Source organism: Amblyomma mixtum, chromosome 7 (assembly GCF_055824585.1).
Source record: "Amblyomma mixtum isolate Tamu chromosome 7, ASM5582458v1, whole genome shotgun sequence".
In the NCBI taxonomy this organism is placed as follows: Eukaryota; Metazoa; Arthropoda; class Arachnida; order Ixodida; family Ixodidae; genus Amblyomma; species Amblyomma mixtum.
In genome coordinates, this window is record NC_143018.1 from 47,025,161 (window position 1) to 47,047,356 (window position 22,196).

General features: G+C 44.1%; 2 protein-coding genes across 7 annotated transcripts in view; one reads left to right on the top strand and one right to left on the bottom strand.

Annotated features, from left to right (window-relative positions):
• Positions 1-3,085, top strand: part of Strump (WASH complex subunit strump) — a 39,313-nt gene extending 36,228 nt beyond the window's left edge. For all 4 annotated transcript variants that reach the window (XM_089552467.1, XM_089552466.1, XM_089552469.1 and 1 more), the window contains 3 exons: positions 939-1,098; positions 1,750-1,840; positions 2,875-3,085. In XM_089552467.1, coding sequence (XP_089408593.1) covers positions 939-1,098; positions 1,750-1,840; positions 2,875-2,931 — 308 coding nt within the window. In that variant the 3' untranslated portion in view covers positions 2,932-3,085. The remainder of the gene's footprint in view (positions 1-938; positions 1,099-1,749; positions 1,841-2,874) is intronic.
• Positions 3,086-4,283: 1,198 nt separating this feature from the next.
• Positions 4,284-22,196, bottom strand: part of LOC149335924 (mitochondrial enolase superfamily member 1-like) — a 28,826-nt gene continuing 10,913 nt past the window's right edge. For all 3 annotated transcript variants that reach the window (XM_089552470.1, XM_089552473.1, XM_089552471.1), the window contains 11 exons: positions 12,348-12,388; positions 12,209-12,240; positions 12,081-12,119; positions 10,531-10,613; positions 9,814-9,848; positions 8,818-8,905; positions 8,105-8,239; positions 6,574-6,745; positions 5,919-6,018; positions 5,434-5,515; positions 4,284-4,460 (listed from right to left, as the gene is read on the bottom strand). In XM_089552470.1, the coding sequence (XP_089408596.1) occupies positions 4,365-4,460; positions 5,434-5,515; positions 5,919-6,018; positions 6,574-6,745; positions 8,105-8,239; positions 8,818-8,905; positions 9,814-9,848; positions 10,531-10,613; positions 12,081-12,119; positions 12,209-12,240; positions 12,348-12,388 (903 nt within the window). In that variant the 3' untranslated portion in view covers positions 4,284-4,364. The remainder of the gene's footprint in view (positions 4,461-5,433; positions 5,516-5,918; positions 6,019-6,573; positions 6,746-8,104; positions 8,240-8,817; positions 8,906-9,813; positions 9,849-10,530; positions 10,614-12,080; positions 12,120-12,208; positions 12,241-12,347; positions 12,389-22,196) is intronic.

A 22,196-nucleotide genomic window follows, 5' to 3' on the forward strand; every position in this document is an offset into this window, starting at 1 on the left:
TTTATAACTGTTCTTTCTTAATGTGATTTTTTTGTTTTCTCACTTGTTGTAGTATTTTTCTTTGTCATGTATAATATTGGTTGTATGACGGGGATCGCATTGTGTCAGTCTCTTTTTATATGTGGTGTCCAGGTTGTTTTCTTTGTATGATCATGCACCAACTAGCCCTACTCATAACTATCATCGATTTGTGTAGCCCTTTCAGCTTGACTGTGAAAACGTGGGGCAATTATTATTTTTGTGGTAAAGCTTGTTCTTGTTTTGAATGGGGTCACCGTTTAAAGAAGGCATTGAATTTGCAGCAGACCTAGGCCAGCATTTAATGGTACACCAATTATGGCAGTTCGCGGAGATACGGTAGCCACAGCTGGCGAAGGACAGGGTTAATTGGAGAGACATGGGAGAGGCCTTTGCCCTCTGCAGTGGGCATAGTTAGGCCGATGATGATGATGATGATGATGATCTGCTATCTGGTACGTGGTCCTTCTGTCATTGCTGTTATCTTCATGTCGTTATCATTGTCATTTTGGAATTGGGCCTGAGCTGCCTTCTTTTAGAATGGATCATTTCTGTAATGAAGAAATTGGGACACGGTTTGTGAATGCCTCATTTAACTTGTTGCAATGGATTCCAGCTGGCAGGCGCTCCTGGCTGCATTGAGTTGGTCATGAAACGAACCTGGTCACTCACACTTTTCAACCTGGTATTAACACAATAGCGGAATAGAGGAGCTAATTCCTGGAGTTTGGGTAGTGAGGATGTACCAGTGTTGTTATCTTGTAGAATCATCAAGATATAGGGTGAAATTAATTAATCTTGTAGGGTGAAGCAGGAACAGAAAAACCAATGGAAAAAAATCTTGTTCTGGACAGCGTGCTCTCAGCACGTCATCCACAGGTGTTCACAATGTTCTTGTGCCTTCGTGTCCCTGTGTACAGGTGGCCTGTTGAGCAAGAAGGGTGTGGACTCCATAGATGGACTGCCCTTTGTCCTGGGGTCGTTCACCTTCCTCAAGCAGTTCCACCAGGACAACCTCACCCAGTTCCTCGCCTACCTCGGCCAGTACGTCCGATCACAGCTCGAGGAAGGCTCCATAAGGTGCGTCCCTGTTGTTCACTCGCGTATGCATCTTTCGAGCTTGTCTGCTTCAAAGTTCTGAGCTTTATACAGCTCTCTGTCCACGTAAATTGCACCTGTTTCCCGTATACAAAGAGCCATTTGCATCCAAAAACCTTTTGGTGTTTCACCGCTTTCTAAAAGTAAGCTGGCATGAAAAATGGCTTTTGAAGATCCAGTGCAGTGATAAACTTGGACTGTTTTCTAACACTGATGGCAGTGAAAGACCATCATTTATGAGCATATGTTCATGCTTTTACATCTACTAAGTTAGTCACATATCTGCTGACAGTTAAAAATAGCTGGTAATTTTTTTGTTCATTATCTGTACACAGAGTTTATTTTGCAGTTGCATCTGCTTCTTATAGCATTCATTCTAGTTCCTTGGATGTGTGTTAGGCAGCTTAGCAGTTTTGAGTGAGCACAGCGCTTTCAGTGACCTTGTTTTTTGCGATAAATGTTCCGCAGCGGTTAGCATGTAGGAGTGTCTCCTATGTGCTTGTTCTTAGACAGGAACTGCTTGCTATACCGGTGCTTTCGTGCCTGCTTTCGACCGGCGTCTTTAAAGAAGTGCTGGAAATGGGGTACAAAGGGCCGAGAGTGTGCATTTCCAATGGTCATCTCTTCACGCAGTGTCACAAAGTTTTCCGACGCCTCGGTGGAGAGTGCCAACATCCTGGCCTACCTGGAGATTCTAGTCCGACACTGCAATGTCCCTCGCAAGGTGGGATGCCCATCTCGTTTAGCAGTGCTACTGTTGAATCTCGTTATAATGAAATTGAAGGGGCCCTGTGATTACTTCGTTGTAGCCGTAGCTTGGTTATAGCCCGTGTTGACAGAGCTTCTGAGGGGAATCGTCATTCCTTCGTTATATCCATTATTCCGTTATAAACTGTTTCGATATAACGAAGTTCAACTGTACTCACATTACTGATTCGTAGCTTGCCCACACAGCTAGTGCCGTCTCATTAGATTTAACCAAAGCAAACCAACCGTGGTGCCACTAACACTGCCTGAATGCAACTCATTCGTAGCTGGCTCACTTTGGGTGCTTTAATCGGTTAGAGGGTGGTCTTACTTCATACTTTCTCAGCTTGGTGTCTGAAATTTATAAGGTTTGAAATGCGGCAGTTACATTTTGTGGTGAAAACATCTTGGTTTTGGAAAGCTTTTGATATTTCAGTAAAACTGAAATTAAATGAGAAAGCTGAATTGGGGGCAGTGTTTTTCATCCAGGTACTGTTAAGATTCATGGGAGGCTTAATTGAGAGTACATGGATGAGCTCCATGTAAGCAAAGGTGTTCAAAGGCATCAGGCAAATAACCTGACATTTGTGCAGCTTTCAAATTGTAACTTTTAATTTCCCTATCCATAATGACATGCATAGCATTGAATATTCTTCAAATTGAGCCACTCACAACATGATAAAAAGGGCAGTGCAGTCGACAACTGAAAATTTTGGCCACTGATTTTTCGGACATGTTTTATTGTTCGGACTTTTTCGCGGCACTGAGACATGGTGGCACCCGTGACATGGGCCATAGTGCCAGTGTATAATGTATGCAGTGTATGCGTCACCAGCGGTGTTAATGTTCTGAAGCAGAGGGGAACCATCCTCCTCCCCCTTCCAGAATTTGTCGCATCCAAGGATGCTAGAGAACCCCACTAATCAAATGCACACATGTAGTCAAAGGAACCTTCAGACCAGATGTTTGATTGCATTAATTTCCCAACTCTGGTTTTGCTGTTTTACGCAGGTGGTACTCAACTATGTTCCTGACTACATTCTTGACCAGTTCAGGTCGGCATCCTAGCCCACAGGAAGCGCATGCTGACTTGCGAGCATAGCCTAGCTGCAGTCACTTGAAAGCGGCCACAGATTCATCTTCGAGCATTCCGGTGCTGCTATCTTTGTGTGCTGTAAGATACAAAGGTGCTTCAAATAAATGTTAATATTATGTTTTTTTACTCACTGATTGTCTAAATGAGATTATGCGTATGAGGTGACCATGTTGATCTGACTGCCACTGCCGGGATTAAACATGACTGCCGCCACCAGGATTAAACCTGCATCATCATGCTCAGCTGCCAAACACCACAACTACCAAGCCTTCATGATGGATTGTGTTTGCAACACAATTCTGCAAATGATTGCAATTTGCTTGCGACTATTTCATCGACCAACTTAACAGATGACAATGAATATGCAACTTCTATTTTTTCACTCTTTCTATGCCACAGTTCATTTTAATGTTTGAAGTGGCTCCTCACTCCATCATTTCCATCAGTAATACAAAAATGAATAGCTTGCATTTTGTGAACACACTTGCCTACATTGTTAAAGGTGCACTGAAGAGGAATCTGAACTTGTCTTTTTGCCGCGGGAACTCGATCTACACGTTCCCAGCATTCTTAGAAACTGCGACTTATTACACTGTATGGCAGATTTCCCAAATTAAATCGAATTAACGGCCGGCTCCCGCCTTTTTTTTTTTTAATTCTGCCTCGTACGGTGGGCGGAGTCGACCAATGCGTGGAGCGCCTTTCACCCAGTCCCGTGGCGGCTTGCCGCTCTGCCATCAGCGGAGTAATACGTAGTAGTCCGTAGTAGCAAATAGTCCGCGCGTATTTTTATTTCTTCGGGCTTATTTTGCGGCTATATTATCTGCGAATGAAACTATTTATTCATAGAAACCTAAAAAACAAAATAAAGCGAAAGCAAAGCCTCCACGGGACTGGGTGAAAGGCGCTCCACGCGTTGGTCGACTCCGCCTACCGTACGAGGCAGAATTTAAAAAAAAAGGCGGGAGCCGGACGTTAATTCGTTTTAATTGGGGAAATCGGCCACACAGGGCAATAAGTCACTGTTTCTAAGAATGCTAGGAACGTGTGGATCGAGTTCCCGCGGCAAAAAGACATGTTCAGAATCCTCTTCAGTGCACCTTTAAGCCAGGCTTGTTTTAAGGGCTGTTGTCTAGCAGTATATTGTCATTATGTTGTTCTAAACAAGCCCATGTACTACAGGTGTCTGCCATTTTGTATGCCACATTAGGCAGTTTGTGTCAGCTTTGTTGTTTTTTAGTTTCTGTTCTACCTTTGTCTATTCCTCTCCAAGACAGTTTGTTTATTTGGTTCACCTCCGAGGCCAAAACACCAGCACAGATGGTTTCCTCTGACCACCTTTCACGCAGCAAGCTTTATTCACTCTGTTTGTTATGTTGTTCTTTTTTACAACTTTTCTGTGCTTTTAGCGCACCCTGGGAAAGTTCCTCCAGTAAGCCCCGTCCGGGTAGCTGTACTGTTCGATGGAAGATTCCCACATCTCGCATCCGTAGCCCGGAGCCTGGAAAAGAACAATCATATGCATTTTTGATCACAGAACGTAAAATCACAGAGCCCAGAAGTTAGCCTGTGAAGAATATCTTATTATTATCTATCTGGCTCATCATTGAGTATTAGTTCAGCAATGCTACCTCATTGATACAAATTGACAGCATACTGCTATCGCATATTCGCTGTCTTTCTGCATTTCATTATTATTATTTATTTTATTTTTTTTGCTGATTGCAAACACTGCTAAGATTTGTACTCAGACATGTGGCTATCATGTTCTTTTGTCATTCTGTGACACGGCACATAATAGTTACACTCTGACAGTATTAACAGCAGTTGACACATAGAGCTTTACCTTTACATGACTTGCATCACTAGTGGTGTCTTTGGTGCCACAGTAACTGCGGGCTTAAATATATTTCAGCACAGTTCAACTGGCCATCTTTCTATCATTGAAAAGGCTGAAGTGATGAGGTTAAGTCAATTTTTCGCTCTTAGTGATATTAACATGCATTCAAATGTTGTTAGGCTACTCTGAAAACTTAGCACAGCAATGCTTTCTAGCTTCTGAAAAGGAGCTAAATTAAATGTTCAATTTGAGCCTTTGTGCATAGTTAAAGACATCAAACACAAATTTTTCTGACAAAAACGTACAAAATAGCAGAACTGCTTCCTTTATGTGTGTAATTTAAGTGCCAAATTTATATCTTGGATGGCGAAACCTGCCTCGCCCATTACTGCACAGAGCAAGTGTCTGTTGTTCTCCAAACAAGCTACAAGCTTTGTTTTGCATGAGGGAAAGAAGGCATGAACACTGGAAAGCAGATTTTGGATAAAGCATGTGTGGTTGCACACCATGTGTGGTTGCACACCATTATCGAGCATGTACATGCCATTCAGGGTTGACTACCGTCATCAGTGATATTTTCTTTGTTCTTTCAATCGTGTAGAAATGCACGCACATGTAAAGAACTCATACTTACCTGTGGTGGCATATAGCAGCCATTCTGAATCAGAACTGGGTTCTTGAAGTGCTCGTGCAGATGGCTGACATATTCGATTTCACTGAAAGGAAAAGAATACATATAAGATTGCATGGTACTAATAGTTAAGATAGTTTTACTTGTATAGTTGTTTTTGCATAAGGAGAGGGATCGACATAAGCAGTGCTGGGTATACATTATAGCCTGATGGCTAATGATGTATCCACGATTCACATGCCTCACTCAGTGTATTACAGTGCTGTATAACAGTATGCTGTCCAAGAGTACCGCAACCAGATATGAGGCCCATGCTGTTAGTTAGGCAAACTATTTTGATCAGTCTAAATTCTGTTTCAGCTTTTATGCAGAATTCGGTCTCACAAGGTCTGCATGAGTTGAAGCTTCTTGATGCGTGTATGCATGATTATATAATGAGCATGATTATGAATAGTTGCACTAAATCTTGGGTATGACAGCCTGCTTACCGGTTATCCTTGGTGCCCGAGACAGCAATGTAGTCCCAGAAAGACAGGTGTTGGACCAACTCGCAAAGGCCGACACCGCCGGCATGGGGGCACACTGGCACTGCATTCAACATTGACGTTGATGAGTGTTTGTCATCACTCTTTATTATATTTTTTTTCCTTCAATTTAATCTTCACAAAAGGTACATGACAGCTTAATCTATGTGAGTATCAAAAAGGATTGAAAGTCTCTGTTTTGTACCTTTCAAATGAAGTCAGCATTGATAAGGGCACTGATAGCTGCCCTGATGATCACTGACTTCATTTGTAAGGTGCAGAAAGTCTCACTGCTGCCCTGAATGATTATTTGCCCTGAGTGGCGATTTTTTTTTTTTTTAACATACCAAGGAAAGTGACAAGCTTTCAGTTTGCTAAGCCAGGCTGCAAGCTGAGGTAAACTAGCAGTCTAGTTAACTCAATGAAGCGCTGTGCTGCCTCATCATAGGCTTAGGAAACACTGAACCCACACCACAGATGCATCACATGGCCATCTTTTGTCTGGCCTGTTTTGACCGGCTGGTTTTATCAAAGGTCAGTGGGTTAATCAAAGGCCCCTATCTAGCAGTGAGTGTAATTATGATGATGATGGCCCACTGAGAAATAGTTGGCCACTCACCCTTGCACTTAGCTGCCATCAAGATGACTGCGAGGATCTCGTTGACGCCTCCCAGGCGGCAGCTGTCAATCTGGCAGAACTGCAGTGCACCAGCCTGCAGGAACTGCTTGAACATCACCCGGTTCTGGCACTGCTCACCCGTGGCCACGCCAATGCCTAGTGGAGCCAGGGCCTGCGCCATAGAATCAGGTGTAGAATGCAATCTGTGCCAAAGGCTTTCCTGGCGGTGGCACCAGCACTGAAAAGTTTTCTATACTCGGGGACAACTTTTCTTGGCAATGCTGCATAGGCTAGGCAGGAAAGGGAAGGAGATCGGCTTTTGTCCCTGTGCTCTGGGTGGGTTGGGCTGTTCATTGTGAAAGGGGGGAAGCTACTAAGATGAACAATGAACAACAAGGCACGTAGACAAAGCCTGTCTCCTTTCCTTTCCTGTCTAGCCTATGCAGCACTGCCAAGATAAGTTGTCTTCAAGTATACTGACGCACGACTTCTTTTCTGGGACGCAGTCCTTCTAAAAAAAAAATTGCCTCTCAATCTCACTATAGTTCTGTGATGTGAACTGCTTGTATTGCAGTTTTATCTGGAACATAAACACTAACGAAATAAGATAATAAGCAGGTGTGATCATATGTAGTCAGCATAATTAAAGATTGCCTCACAAACTGAAGTGAAGTGGCCGCCGCGGTGGCTCAGTGGTTATGGTGCTCGGCTGCTGACCCGAAAGACGCCAGTTCGATCCCGGACGCGGCAGTTGAATTTCTTTGGAGGAGAAATTCTAGAGGCCCGTGTACTGTGCGATGTCAGTGCACGTTAAAGAACCCCAGGTGGTCGAAATTTCCGGATCCCTTCACTACGGCGTCTCTCATAGCCTGAGTCGCTTTGGGACGTTAAACCCCATAAACCAAACCATCACGAACTGAAGTTAGTACTCAAATTCATTGTTGCATAAAGTGACCCTAACCTTCTGTTACGAACTGGAGAAAACTGCTGGCAAACAGTTGTCTGATGTTCAGTGAATAGTTGGCCAGTGTATTTGATCAGTCCAGAGCATAAAATACTTGTGGTTTGTCTACCGCTAGGATGACTGCAACAAAACCAGTTTGTTCCAATCAAGGTGGGCTCTGCCTTTCAATCCAGCTCTGCAGCACAAATACATGACATGTTCTCTTTATTGTTTGTTTTTGGTAATGTTCAGCATTCATCACATCAATAATTTGCTGTCACTGTTTATGCAATTTGTAATTTATGAAAGTACACTGAACACACCAAACGTAACGCAACCTTAATTGGTTGCTAGCTTCCTTGTTGGAAATTTCTATTAACATGCTGCTGGAAAGTAGAGCCTTCACACCTCTGAAGTGACATTTGTCACCTCTGTGGTTCCTAAGAGTCCGGCACATGATGGTTTCAAGCATCAGCTCCAAGTGAAAAGTTAGGTCATTTTCATCTAACAAGTGAGGAAAACTAATATTCATTTGTGAATGAAATGAAGAAATTTTTAAGTTCCTCGTGTCTCAGATCCCTTCCTTACCTTTGAAATAGTGGCATGACCGAGAATGTCATCCGGAGATGTGGGCTCTTCGATCCAGTGAATCCCAAAATCAGACAGCTCTTTCATCCAGTAGATGGCTTCTTTGACATCCCAATACTGATTAGCATCCACCATCTGGGGAGGGAAATGCAACAGTTAGTACAGATACATGCACTGAGGCTCATGAATGTTGAACGGAGAGTGAGGTGCTGCTAGGCTGGAAACTACTCATTTAGAACACAACACAGTTGCAAGTCTGTTGCAAGAGAAGCTTCATGTAATCACGTGCAGAGGTAAAACGAATTTTGCCAACAGGTTTTGACATTCGTTTTCTCTCAGGAGGCACTGGATTTTCTTTTTCGAGTGTCTAGCTACCTTATTAAGTATTTAGCCACAGGGAGGAGTCTAGAGTTCATCAATACATTGATCACTGTAAAAAATACAGTTGGAAATGAAATGGTCAAAGTTTTGTGTGGTGCCAGCTCAAACCGTGAATATGCTCCTAGCCAGACACCAGTGGAATCACTTTCCTCCCTTGCGGCAACTTTGCCACATTTCTCAGGGTTATTGTTTTTGCTGCGTAATAAAATTTGGTGCACACAACAAAGGCAAGACTACTGAAATTCCGAATGTGTACTAATTCACTCTGTAGCTGCTCTACATTTCCCTGCACAGAATGTGTTTCCTTTCCATCCTGAACCACTCTCTCTCACCAGCTTGCATTTTTCGCCGACTGTGGACCGCACAGCTTGCAGGCGCCTCTTGTCATCAGCTAGGTTTCTCCCAACTTTCACCTTGAAGCTGCGAAAGAGATTAATTTTGTCAGTGTTGTAATGGTAGTATCTATAAGCTCACTGCTGGGATATATTCTGCATTGAGCTGTTTGAGCAGCGCATGCACAGTTTGTGCATATAGAGTTGGGACATATGTACTATCGCGCTCAATATGAGTTGCAACGCGCTCGTTCCGTGGTGTGCCTCCTCCAAACAGTCGCTCGGAATTCTGAGAGAAACTTTTTCCTGAGCGGGGGTGCTGTTGTTTCCTGGAACAGCAGTTTCTCCCAGAATTCCGAGCGACTGTTTGGAGGAGGCACACCACGGAACGAGCGCGTTGCAACTCATATTGAGCGCGATAGTACTGTTGGTGGCAGATGCCACGACATGACATTGGGAGTTCTGAAAAAATTTTGTGAGACTGCATGCCTTTCACTGCGTTCCTGCATGCAAACCAGCTGTAGAGAGGAGTACCTGTTTACATATCGGCACAAAGAATTTCAGGCTGCAGTGTCCACAAATAGTGTGCTTTGCTCTGCATCCTAGCATTCTGGGCCTGACATGCACTGTGTGAATGGTCGAGCTTGCACATGCAAATGCAGATTAAAACATTTAGTTCCAGCCTGCTTTGTCAAGAAGTGTGAGAGTTTGGAGTTTTCATCCAGCATTGTGTGATTAAGTGTTTAGCTATAGTAGTACTCCAGTGTAGGGACTATACAGGGAATTATGTATAAACCAGTCCTAGTTTTCTTGCTTGCGTTCTTTCTTTTCGCGTTTGTTTTTGCAATTAATCAAATTAGCTCTGCCTATACAATTAGTATTGGCAATATTTTCATCACAGTTGGTGTTTTAGTATTTAATATGTGGCCATACATGGTTGCAAAGTTTTGTTTATAGGATTTGCCTCGCAGAAATGCACCAACTTTAAAATCTTACCTTGTGAATCCCTCCTTAAGGGCATCTTGGCAAAGCTAGAAAAGAGACAAGCAGAATTTGAATACAAATAAGAATGGCAACTCTGCCATGCCAGGCTGCTAAGTTTTGCTGTGAAGACTATTGTGCAAGTATTTCATAAATATTTTCGTATTGTACATCAACATGTTAGTGGTGCTTTACTTTGCTCAACAGCAGAGCAGAAAACAAACCTATTTTGTAATGTGCTGCACAGTTCAGCGAGAAATCCTGTGGACGACACAGTACTTTTAAGTGTTCACACAAGGCCAAGCCTGGTGTAAAGGGCTGGGGTTGCATTCTTTAAATTTTGTTTACATAAAATTGGCGGTAGAGTAGTGTCTTCATTTGCAAATTTCACACTCGGGGGAAGCGGCCTTAAATCTACTCCTGTATTTTAATAAAGCCATTAAACTCAAGCTCTAAAAAGTTAGGTTTCTGAGCTTGTCACTGATGCCCTGGCGAAAATCTTTCCCAGCCCAAATGGTTTATGGAACAATTTCCAGTTGGTTCCAGTTGGAACCAGCTGGGTTCCAGTTGGTTCCAACTGTAAATTGTTCCAAAACCAGTTGAGCTGGGAAAGATTTTCACCTGGGTGGTTTTTTGTTGATGTATAGAACTCTACATAATCGCACCCTGACGGAAACCTCACCAGATGATGACATCTGGAACGTTTTTTGCTCCTTTACGATGGATGCTCACCTGCTTAATTTTTTCATCTGTGTATCCAAGCCACCCACAGGCAGTAGTGTATGCTGGGTAACCAGTGGCCAAAAGATCCTTCTCTGCCGATTTGTGCGGGAACAGAGGACAGTATCAGTACTTTTCCTGCCTTGTACTTAAAATGCAAAAGGCTGAATGCTTGCTTCTACCAATTAATTTTGTAATTTTTTTTTCTAAGTTGTAATGCCCTGCTTTAGCAAGAGACTATGGCCTACTTGAGGTTAGCCTCTGTTAAAACCATTGCCTCTGCGGGAGGCAGGTCTGACCATGTCGCAGTCACCACTGACCTTTTGTACTGCGCAGAGGCCTTTATTTTGACAACACTCCTCCTTTGGAATTGCTGCCTATTTCAGCTACGCCAGTGATTCCTGTTCGGTGCCTAGTATTTTAATCAAGCCTGTTGTCATCACTTCTTGTGCCCTTGCACAGAATACATAGCAGCAACATGTCTTTTCAGTTGGACTCTGTGTTGTAGAAGTTTTCGTTTGTGAGCATAATTTATAAGCACTTCATAAAGTGTACAGCAGAATGTCGTACATAAGAAGAGCAGACACCTTCGAGCTGAACAACTGCACTGTGCTGTGCCTTGTGCCGGTTTGCTGTTTTGTGGTATGTATCCAGCCAAACCACTATATATCACAAATCGATGTCGAAATAAACTTCACTTCACTTCACTTCACTTCACTTCCTGCTACAATGACTCATGAAAGCTAGTTAGCACTATCAGTAAATAAATTAATGTACAACTCAACCTTGAAAGTGAAATCAGCTTTTTATTTGAAGATGCCACTTTGTTGTTCCCTTATAAACTGTGCCCTGCTCGTATTATGCTTTGGACATGTCATTGCAACCATCTTAAGCAGTTATCAAAGCTTGGGAACTTCAGTTTTTGTGGTCTGGGAATCATTCAGTGAGGGTATCATTTCTCATAGCTGCACAGTGCCACTCGAGGCCATCTGCAGAGTTTGACATTGCTGAGTAGCACTGTCCACTGTGTTTACTGGCTGCTTGCGGTCACGACAAAAATTGCGGCTCTGTGAGTGAAAACGCGCTCTCGCTCTTTAATGAGGAGCAAATGTCCTTTGCAGTGTGTAAAAGCTGCTGACATGCGACTCTGTGTAAGGGAGGGAGTTCAGGGAGAGAAGATACCAAGAAAGGTAGGTTATAAAACAAAAAAAAAATAAAAGTGTGCCAAGAATATCAATGCAAGTCCTAAAATTTGATTTTGAAACAGTTTGTATGTTGGTGCAAATGGAGTCTCAAGTTTGTCAACAAAACCAGTGTTCTGAAGATGATAGAAGCCATGTAATGATTGGCGGTGCTGTAAACGGCATAGCAAAGGGACACGTCAAGCTTGTCAGCATCGAACTAGAGCAAGTACCTCTAGATGTGTCATCTTTCACAGTACACTTCGAACAAGTTAATTGTGAATGCCCAAAACACTTAGAAGAAAAAATATACTGTTAAGTGCCCTAGATTGCTCGTAAAAGAAATTAGTGTGACGGTGCATGCCCTTGTGCTGCACTTACCACGCTTCGTTTTTCCTTGCTGCTTCTCCTCAAGTATACCTGAAATTTCGCCAACATAGTGTTACGACACCAGGAGCTGTAGATCAGAAAAACAAAGTGACCAGTTGTACAAGTGTGCAAATAATTACCGATAGCTTCCTCTTTGGTCAGCAGGTCAGAACTGGACAGGAAGTAGAAGAAGTAACGGTTAACTCTCTTTACATCTTTACATGAGTTTGCATTCACAAGTTCTAGCCGAAATTGCTGTATAGTTCACCATTAACTTACATGTATCGGAAATCAATGAGGGACACTATTTCTTGCGGACTCTGAAAAACAGGTGAAAGCATAGTGAGTACAATGTGACAAGATCAAACGGTACTTTGTTAAAGAGCAACCAAATTTTAAAGAATCCTAAATCCTGCGACGTTGAAGCAGACGTGATAGCGAGATCTTGGCATGCATTGACCTGACCATCAGCTGCTGACTTAAAGAAGGGGATTGCGCTAAAAAGACATGGACCATCCATGTACTTTCTCGTCCGTGTCTTTTTAGTGCAATTCCCTTCTTTAAGTATGTACGACCGACTCGCCCAACAACGTGCTCTCTTGAATCAGCTGCTGAGCATTGCTGGGGCAGCTTCAATAAAACGCAACCTAAGCAAAAATGAAAATAAGCAAACATGGGGCCTATTTAAGATACTTGGAATGTATTGTTATTCATTACTTAGCCAACTGACAAAAAGCAAATTCAATGAATATTTTACTTTAATAGCGGCTGTAATGGTCTAACACTCAAAGTTGTAGAGTACCAGATGAAACACGACGTGGCCCATTCGGCTGGTCTTTCCCGCTCTTCAATCAAAGCACGCCAACTGAACAATATAGATACCGGCTGATGTAAACGTAAGATACCTCAGCTGTGCTTTTCATATCTCCTTCAGGTGACAGTTAAACCTGATCAAAGGAAAAATATTGTAGTGTGAGCTATACTGCCACAGTCTCGCCGTTTCGCGTGCTTCCTTCGTCGACCATAGTGCGCATGCGCGAGGAGTAGTGACGTCACTACGCACAGCTGGGGCCGTATTACGGAACTGTCAAATCAAAAACTTGTCAAAAACGCGTCAATTAGCCCGGCCATGGCCACACTCCTATGGTCGGCCGTGACCGGCGGCCATGTTTTTTTGTGTCATGGGTGGCTGTCGTTTACGTCACGGACATGACAGAAGTGACGTTGCACACCTAATTATGCAGGCGCAAATTGACGTTTTTTTGTGACCGCCTCGAGGCGGTCAATTTGACCGTTGCGTTTGTGACAGAAAATGGCGGCCGCAGCGGCGGCGTATGTGGCGATATTGCGATACAAGTGAGGCGGCTGCGCCGACGTGAGCGACGTCGAAGGAGGGCGCACGAAGACGCGTTTGACTTGCTGGACGAGCTCTTTCGACGCCCTGGCGCGCCTCGCCGCTGCCGCTGGCGCAGAGCCACGTGACGTCACTCCGCACAGCTGGCGAGCCCCGCCCTGGCATAACAGAGCTAAGCCACTGCCAACTTTTTTTTTTTTTTGCATAAATCATGATCAGTGGACCAAGCAGAAGTGCTATGTAAAAATTTATGTGAAAATATTCATATTTCATCGTATTTCATTCGCGTCCACATATGTGGGCATAGCGCCTTAAAGGTGCCCTGCAACATAATCTGAGTGCATTGTTCTGCTTCCTTGTTGTGATTGTTGAGTTATGGCGACGCTATTACCACCGGTCATAACACGCATATTTCTGTATTTAATATTTTAATTTGCTCAAGAACAAAAATCATGCCACTGACGGTGTCGGCACACAGTGGTGGTCTTTTGCAGCGGATATGACTTCAGATGGCGGGCGATTATGATTGGATGAACAACTAATAAGAAGCTAATTGTGTTCGTTAGTAAAAATATGTTATGTTGTGTCCTTTTATATTCAATTGAAAAAAACTAGCATCTTTTCTTACGCAAAAGCATTTCGAAAAAAGCCCAGCAGAGGCGCCGGCTATTACTTTGCATCAAAGAACTTCGCGACCTCCTGAGTGTATTATTGTCCTCTATACATATGTTGAGCTTGCTTCCATAGCAACTCTATGCTTGCTTCCGATGCATTTCCGCTAGTGATGCAAAACTATCGATAGTACTATCGATACTATCGATAGTTGATTCACTATCGATGGTAAAAAAGACTATCGATAGTACTATCGATAGTGCGCTATCGATAGTAGTATCGACTTTCGACAGTTCTATTGATATTACGATCGATAGCCCTATCGATACTACTTGTTATATATAATTCTATTGATCTATAAAATAGACGATATGCGAAATTGCTCGGCGGCCTGGCAACACCGCGCCCACAACTTCCGGTTTCCATCTTAGGTCGGTCGAGCTCGTCGAGCTGGTGCATCGTTTTCTATGCGCGCTTTCTTCTTGCAAGTGGAATTTCAACAGGCAAGCTTCAGCTGCTGTGTTGTTTTCACAGCTGATCTTTGACCAAATGTAGGTGCTTTCAATAAGCGCCAGCTTACTCCTACCGCGTCCTCAGCTTCGCTTGAAGTCTGGCGCTGATGATCGCAATAATCGGCACTCGAAAGTGGGTTGGAAAGTCGAACCGTGACCGTGTGCTGTTGTCGTTTTAATGCTCGCATTAAAGCACCAGTTCAAGCATCACGCATTGTCATGGCTATTTTATTCCCAGGTGGACACGAATTCATCTGGTAGGATAGCGAGCGGTTATTTTGCGGTGAGTGCGCACGTGTGTTGACAAACTTCTGTGACAGTGCGAACTTTCGTTCGCGCCGACGCCAGGAGCTTCGTGCATTGCAATATAATCACACAAGACCCTCCACCAGCTGCGTAATTCGATTCCTTTACTGTAATGTGCAATGCGCATCCGCGGTTTTCAACGTCACCGTTTCAGAGCCCGGCGTCGGTTGATTTTCGCCACATTTCGTTGAAACCGCGTCCTGCTTAAGACGCAGTCAATCAAGAGGAAAGTAGGCATGCACATAGGTATAATTCAAAATACTGTTAGCAAAGACGCAGCTTTTTTTTTTTTTTTCAGATAAGCACTGAACCACCGCGGCGGCTTGATTAGAGAAAGATGCATATGCACGGACTCGATACGCTAGTCAAGCTGTGTGTGCAGGGGCGAAATTAGCATGTTCGGTTGCTTCCATATAGGTTGCTTCCGAAACTTAATTAGCTTACTCCCAAACTTAGAAAAATGGCTTTGTTGCGAAGCAAGCTGTTGGAGCTTACCACAACGATAATAAAATCTGATGGCCTGAATCGTTTTCAGAACACTGTTGCACATACTTTCTAGCTTAGAAATGCGTCCCTCTTTCATAATAAAGTAGCTGCTTCTTTTTTTTTAGATTTTCGTCGCCGCAGATATCGAAGGTGTAAGAATCCTCAAGAAATAAAGCATTCGCACCTCATTTTTAATACGTAGGGTGTATTGCTTCACAAAGACTCCTTAACGCGCATATAACATATGCGTATGGTCCAGAGAGTTTGCTCGCCCTTCTAAAACTAACTGAACACGGGAAAAACTTAACTGAACACGTCGCAAACTAAGCAGTAATCGGCGTATGGTTCTTCGAGTGAACTTATTTCGCCACGGCACGAGCGATTGGCCCGCTCAAAAAAATTACCTTCTCTATTACGTTGTTCAAGTATGCGTCTATATATATTCACGCCCGACCGGAGAGTTGATAAATGCACGACATCGGCTTCTAATTTTGATCAGAGACAACAAAGGCGGTGGTCCCTATCTTAATTTAAACACAAATCACCTCGAGAGATTTGTCAAAAATCAGCGCAGAAAGCGAAAGCTGCGCACTGATCCGCGTGCTGACACATGATACCTCGCATGGCGTTTAAAAAGCTGGAACGCACCTAGTTCTGGCACGCACCGTAGTGTCTTTTCACAGTGGAGAGGGTAGCGCAACACTGCATCGGCATTTTACTTTTCAAACGAAGCGTAGCCGTTTTAACCCAACGCTGGGCAGCGGTTTCGTTTTCTGTACCGTGCCAACATGGAGGACTTAGTTCTCGGAGCGCCGAGAGATGGCGCTGCGCATTTCGCAGTTCGATTCAGTGGAGGAGGCCGAAGGCGCAGATTTTATGTGCAAATTCTGCGTATTAGGTGCACGCCTGGACAGGGCTGAACAGGCGAACAGCGAACTAGTGCTAAGGATGGATGCTCTAGAAACAGAGTTACAGATAGAGAGGGCAGAGAAGCGCAAGCTTCAAGTACAGCTATCTCAGATCGAGTCAAAAACGGCTGACACCGCCATTGGAAGCCACAATGGCGGGCATTCCAGCGCCAGCCACGTGGATGGGGCTTGCACTGGCATGGACAGCGAGGGGCCAGTAGGTCAGACATGTTCAGGCAGGAACAGCTATGCACAGGTGGCAGCTGGGAATTCGAGAGGCGGTACTGAGAAGGGGTCCGAGCTATTTCCAGGAAATGAGGGCACAGTCGCTGATAAGAGGCAGTGAGATCCGGAAGTTAGGAGGGAGTGGCAGAGTACCCTAGTGCTTATCGCTGGTGACTCAAACATGGGGCGCTGCAAAAGAGCTATTCTGGTCCGGGTGAAGGGTGATAGGCGGGTAGCAGTCGGGGTGTTTCCAGGAAAGACAATGGACGATGTCCTGACAGCGACTAAAAGTGAACTTTCCGAGAAGGCTGGAAGGGGTAACTTGGTAGTGGTAGCGGCGGTGCTAAATGATGTCCTGAACGGTAACGCCGCACAAGTAGGGAAAACATTAGCTGAGGGAGTTGACGGTATAAGGGCGATAGCACAGCAAGCGCAGATCGTGGTGTGTACAGTGCCGGAGGTACAAGGAAGGAATGCAGAGGTTGCTAAAGACGTTGTGAATCTTAATCGCGAGATAAGGCAGTTAGGCCTCGAGAAAGGCTTTGAGGTGGTAGAAATAAACAAGGAAGTGCACAGGGCAGGTTCGGGCAGAGACTTTGGACGAGATGGCATCCATTTCAGTGGAAGGGTAGGAGAAGAGATAGGCAGGCGCCTGGGAGGCCGAGCGGTAGCTTTTTTAGGGGGTCCACGGTGGCTCAGGGCGTAGGTGTAGGTAGAAGCGATGTAAATGTAACAACGGCGGCTGATCCCAACAAAATGGCCACTAGGAGGCCCAGAAAGAAAACTACGAAAAAGAAATTTAACGCCAGGATCAGTTACATAAACATGCAAGGGGGTAGAAAGAGAGCGAAATGGCTAGAAATAGAACAGCAGTTAAAGGACGAAGCAGTAGGTGTGTACGCTCTATGCGAGACACATCTGAGGGATCTAGAAGATCCACCTTTCATCGATGGGGGGTGCAACAGAACAACAACGGAGAAGAAGGGAGGAGGAGTAGGTATGCTGATACATCAAGGAACAAATTGGCAAAGAATAAAATAAAGAACATGTCTGGGTATCAGGTACAATTGCTGGCAAAAGGACATGGCTAGGGGTAGTTTATTTAGGGACCGGGGACAAATGCAGGCAAGAAAACAAGGATCTAGTTAAGTGCCTCAATGACGATATAAAGCAGATTGGAGACGGTGTCGATATTATTTTGCTTGGAGACATGAACGGCCACATCGAGGATCTGGATGGATACACAGATTGTAACGGGAAGTTAATGCTAGACTTGTGTGAGCGGCACAACCTTGTTATTGTCAACAGAGAAACTAAATGTGAGGGACAAATCACGTGGGAATCCCGTAACAGGCAAACAACCATTGACTACTGTCTAATGTCGCAATAATGGAAATAGACGAAGAGGGGAAGGACAGCCTAGGAAGTGATCATAAACGTATTAGTCTACAGTTGGGAGCCCGTCAAAAGAGAAATGCAACGAAGTCCAAAAGACAACGCAAAATTAAATGATGAACAAATAGCGCTAATATCAGTAGAAGAAGTAATTGAGAAACGCCACATGGAAAATTGGGATTATAATCAGTTGGAACTGCTCATCGCTACAAAAATGACACAAGTGAAAGGAGTTAACCGCTGGAGAGGAAAGAGGAAGCCACGAAGCTGGTGGAATATGGAAATTAAGGAGGCCATCGAACAACGACGGGTGGCTTCAAGGGAACACAGAGAAGCAAAGAGGGCGCAGTTATCTGTAGAGGAAATAGGAAAAAAATGGGAATCTTGTCGACAAAAGAAACAGCAAGTTCAGGTCCTAGTCCAGGCTAAAATAAAGCAGTCCTCTGATAAATGGCTGGCTGAAGTTCGCGAGGCAAATAAAGGGGGGCCAAGAAAATTCTGGAACCATATAAACTGGTTGGGAAAAACAAATCAAAGAAAGCAGGAACAGATTATAGATGCTGAGGGAAAATGTTTGGAGGGAGACGATGCTGTGGACTACATTACGTCATTTATAGCTGCGTCTTTTAGCGACGCCAATAACACAGGACAGCACAAAAGAGAACAGCTTAGAACTGACTAGTCTTAACTGGGAAAAGGCGGAAGCGAATATTCCTAAAACCACATCCGCAGGGATAGACGAAATTCCAATTAAGCTGATTAATGAACTTGGCCCAAGAAGCAAGGACGCGCTGATAAAAGCATTGGAGGCAGTCATAACAAATCAGCAAATTCCGCGCAGCTGGAGACAGAGTAAAATGAATTTGATTTATAAAGGGAAAGGAGATAAGATGACCATAAAATCCTTCCGTCCGATTACGATAACATCTGTTATGTACAGGCTGGCAATGCAGGCGGTGAAATTAAAAATGCAGTCATGGGTAGAAGGGAATAGGATACTCGGAGAACTTCAGAATGGGTTCAGAAGGGGTAGGCGGTTAGATGATAGCCTGTTCGTGCTTACCCAATGCATAGAAATAGCTAAGGCGGAAAATAGACCTCTGTTTATAGCCTTTCTAGACATAAGCGGTGCATACGATAACGTGAACAGGGAACTCCTGTGGAGCATATTGAAAGATTTAGGTATTGGTGATGAGGTAATTGATTTTCTACAGGAAATCTACCGAGATAATGAAGTTGAAATTACATGGGAAGGGAAAAAAAGTACCACAACTGTAGGGGTGCACAAAGGATTAAGGCAAGGTTGCCCTCTATCACCGCTGCTGTTCATGCTTTACATGATAAATATGGAAAGAAGGCTAGAAGAAAGTAATCTGGGTTATAATCTATCGTACAGATTAGGCGGAAATGTAGTTGAGCAGCGACTCCCGGGTTTAATGTATGCGGACGATATTGTACTGTTAGCAGATAGCCAGGAAGATTTACAAACTTTGGTTAATTGCTGTGGAGATGAAGGAGACGCTCTAGGATTCAGTTTTAGCGCAACTAAATCAGGTGTGATGATTTTTAACGATACAACTGATCAGGTGCTTACAATACAAGGCCACGAAATACCCAAAGTGGCCGAATACAAATACCTCGGGATATGGCTAAACGAAGGGCAGATATACACGGAAAAGCATGAACAGGCTCTTAGGGCAAAAGGACGAAGAGACGCCGGGATAATGAAACATAGGGCATTATGGGGGTACAACAAATATGAAGTACTAAGAGGTATTTGGAAAGGAATAATGGTGCCGGGACTTACTTTCGGCAATGCGGTTCTGTGCTTAAGGGCAGAAGTTCAGTCGAGATTAGACGTAAATCAGAGAGCTGTTGGAAGATTAGCACTAGGTGCCCACGGCAAAACCACAAACGAGGCAGTACAAGGGGATATGGGCTGGGCATCGTTCGAGGCACGGGAAGCTAAGAGTAAAATACTATATGAAGAACGCCTGAGGAAATTGGACGATAACAGATGGGCAGCTAAGGTATTTAAATATTTATACAGAAAGAACGTTGACTCACAGTGGCGGAAAAGAACTAGAAAACTAACCAGTAAGTATGCCGGTCATGAGGACGGAGAAAGAAAGAGCATTAAACGACAGGTTAAAAACGCGGAAGTTAAAAATTGGATGAATTCAATGGAAAAGAAACATAGTGTAGAACTATATCGATTCTGGAAAAGGCAGATCAGGAAAGAATTTTTCTATGATAACTCAAGAGGCAGTGCCCTACTTTTTGAAGCTAGATCAGGGTGTCTTAGAACGCGCAGCTACAAAAAGAAATTTAACGAAGAAGATGACACATGTGCAGTGTGTGGTAGATCTGTGGAAACAATTGAACACCTCATAATAAAATGTGATGGTATCCATCCGGATGTCGATGCAGGCACAGTCACTCTTTCTGAGGCCCTAGGGTTTAAAGATAACAATGGTCATGTAAATAAATCTGCAGTGGAAATCAGCAAAAAGCGATTGGAGGATTGGTGGCTGAAAAGCAGAGATGTGGCATAAGATTAGAATAGTAGGAAACCGTAGGCAAAGTTGATGGAGAATCTTAATGAGAATTGCCAACACAGTAAAAAAAATAATAATAAATAAAGAAAAGCTGAGCATGGTGGCAATTGCCACCACCCCGTTTCAAAGGGGGCGCTCCTATCCATCCATCCATCCATCCATCGTCTATTAGCCACGCGTTCCCACTGCATCCTAAACTTGGTTTCCCGAGTGGGTGGTATGGAGGTGATGGTATGAGTATCTGACAGGACTCGCCCGTTTTCGCGGCCTACGCGTCACCGAGCTCTGCAGACGTTCCACGTAAAGTTGCTGGATAAAGTGTTGGTGTAGCGAATGTCCTAACTGCGAAGCATGTGTGCGAAAAGCATTTCTGCAGGGGTTACGTCAGCAAGACGACGTCTGCTGTGCACGATTTCGTCGTGTAAGCCAGCGCAACTTGTGCTGTTTGTTCTTTCATCGGATGCAGTTCCAGGAATTCTTCCGAACTGTCCCTGTGCATTTTAAAAAACCACAGCTTGAGTCTCTTAGGAACGTTAATTCTCAAGAGACCATGAAACCAATCAGGTATCGCAAATGTTTTGGTTATATCGCTGGCCAGCAAATGCATAATATCAGTATTGTTACTATCGATAGTGTTACTAGCGATAGTACCACTATCGATACCAAGACTATCGATAGCGGTACTATCGCGAGTAATGCTATCGATAGCAACGTTATCGATAGTAATGCTATCGATAGTAGACTATATCGATAGTAGACTATATCGATAATACTATCGATAGTATATAGCACTATCGATAGTTTATTTACACTATCGATAGTTTCAAAAAAACTATCGATACTATCGATAGCCAATTTTCCGATAGTTTTGCATCACTAATTTCCGCTCGTTTCCTTTTCCGCCTTCTTACCGACGAGCAACATTTGCTTGTTTTTCCTAATTAACTGACCGTTAGACATGACTAAACGTTTAGCTGTGAGTATATGCGCTTTAAAGAATTATTCTTTAGTTCATTACTTTTGAAACAGATTGCTGTGCTCGGCTTGCAAGATGTTACACGGCGCAAATGGCCCTAACCCGCTCACCCATACAGCCTCACCGCCATAGCGGTCTCTTGCGGCTTCACCGCGTGCAACGGTTACGTGTGTGCGAAGGGAGGGTGTACTGCGCATATGTCTCGACTATAGAGTTACTAGAAAATATTCTAGTGACTGTAGTCCCAAGGAGGAAGAGCTAAACTTTATTGAAGAGGTTTTAGGTGCGGGTTGGGGCGTTCCCCTCCCCGCGGTCGACTATTTATAGTAGCTTCATTTGAATTTGCCGCGTTTTGCGACGCTTGGCTTTTCGCCATCGCACTAGACCGCTGACAGCCGCTGACTGGGCGATGCTAGCGTCTCCTTACCTCTGGCCCGCATTGAGCAGATTGCCGGGAAAGAAACTTCCGGATTTAACTTCGCGCGGCTTTCAAGGAGGGATTGATATCGCTTGCCAAAAACCTCAAGAAAGATTTTCAGTTCAGAAAGACACGGCGCACGTGGACGTGGCAGAACATGTGACAGAGACGCCTTTTCCCTGGCAGTCGTCGATATCACCGAGGTTCTCCCCTTGCACCGGTGTCGATCGATGAAACAAAATTAACGGAGGAGGCTGAAGTTGCTGCCATAGCTTTAGCCATTACCTCCACCACTGCCAAATACATCATCAGCGACTCAAAAACCGCAATTCGAAATTTGGCCAAAGGAAGGGCCCACTCCGCAGCCATCAAAATCCT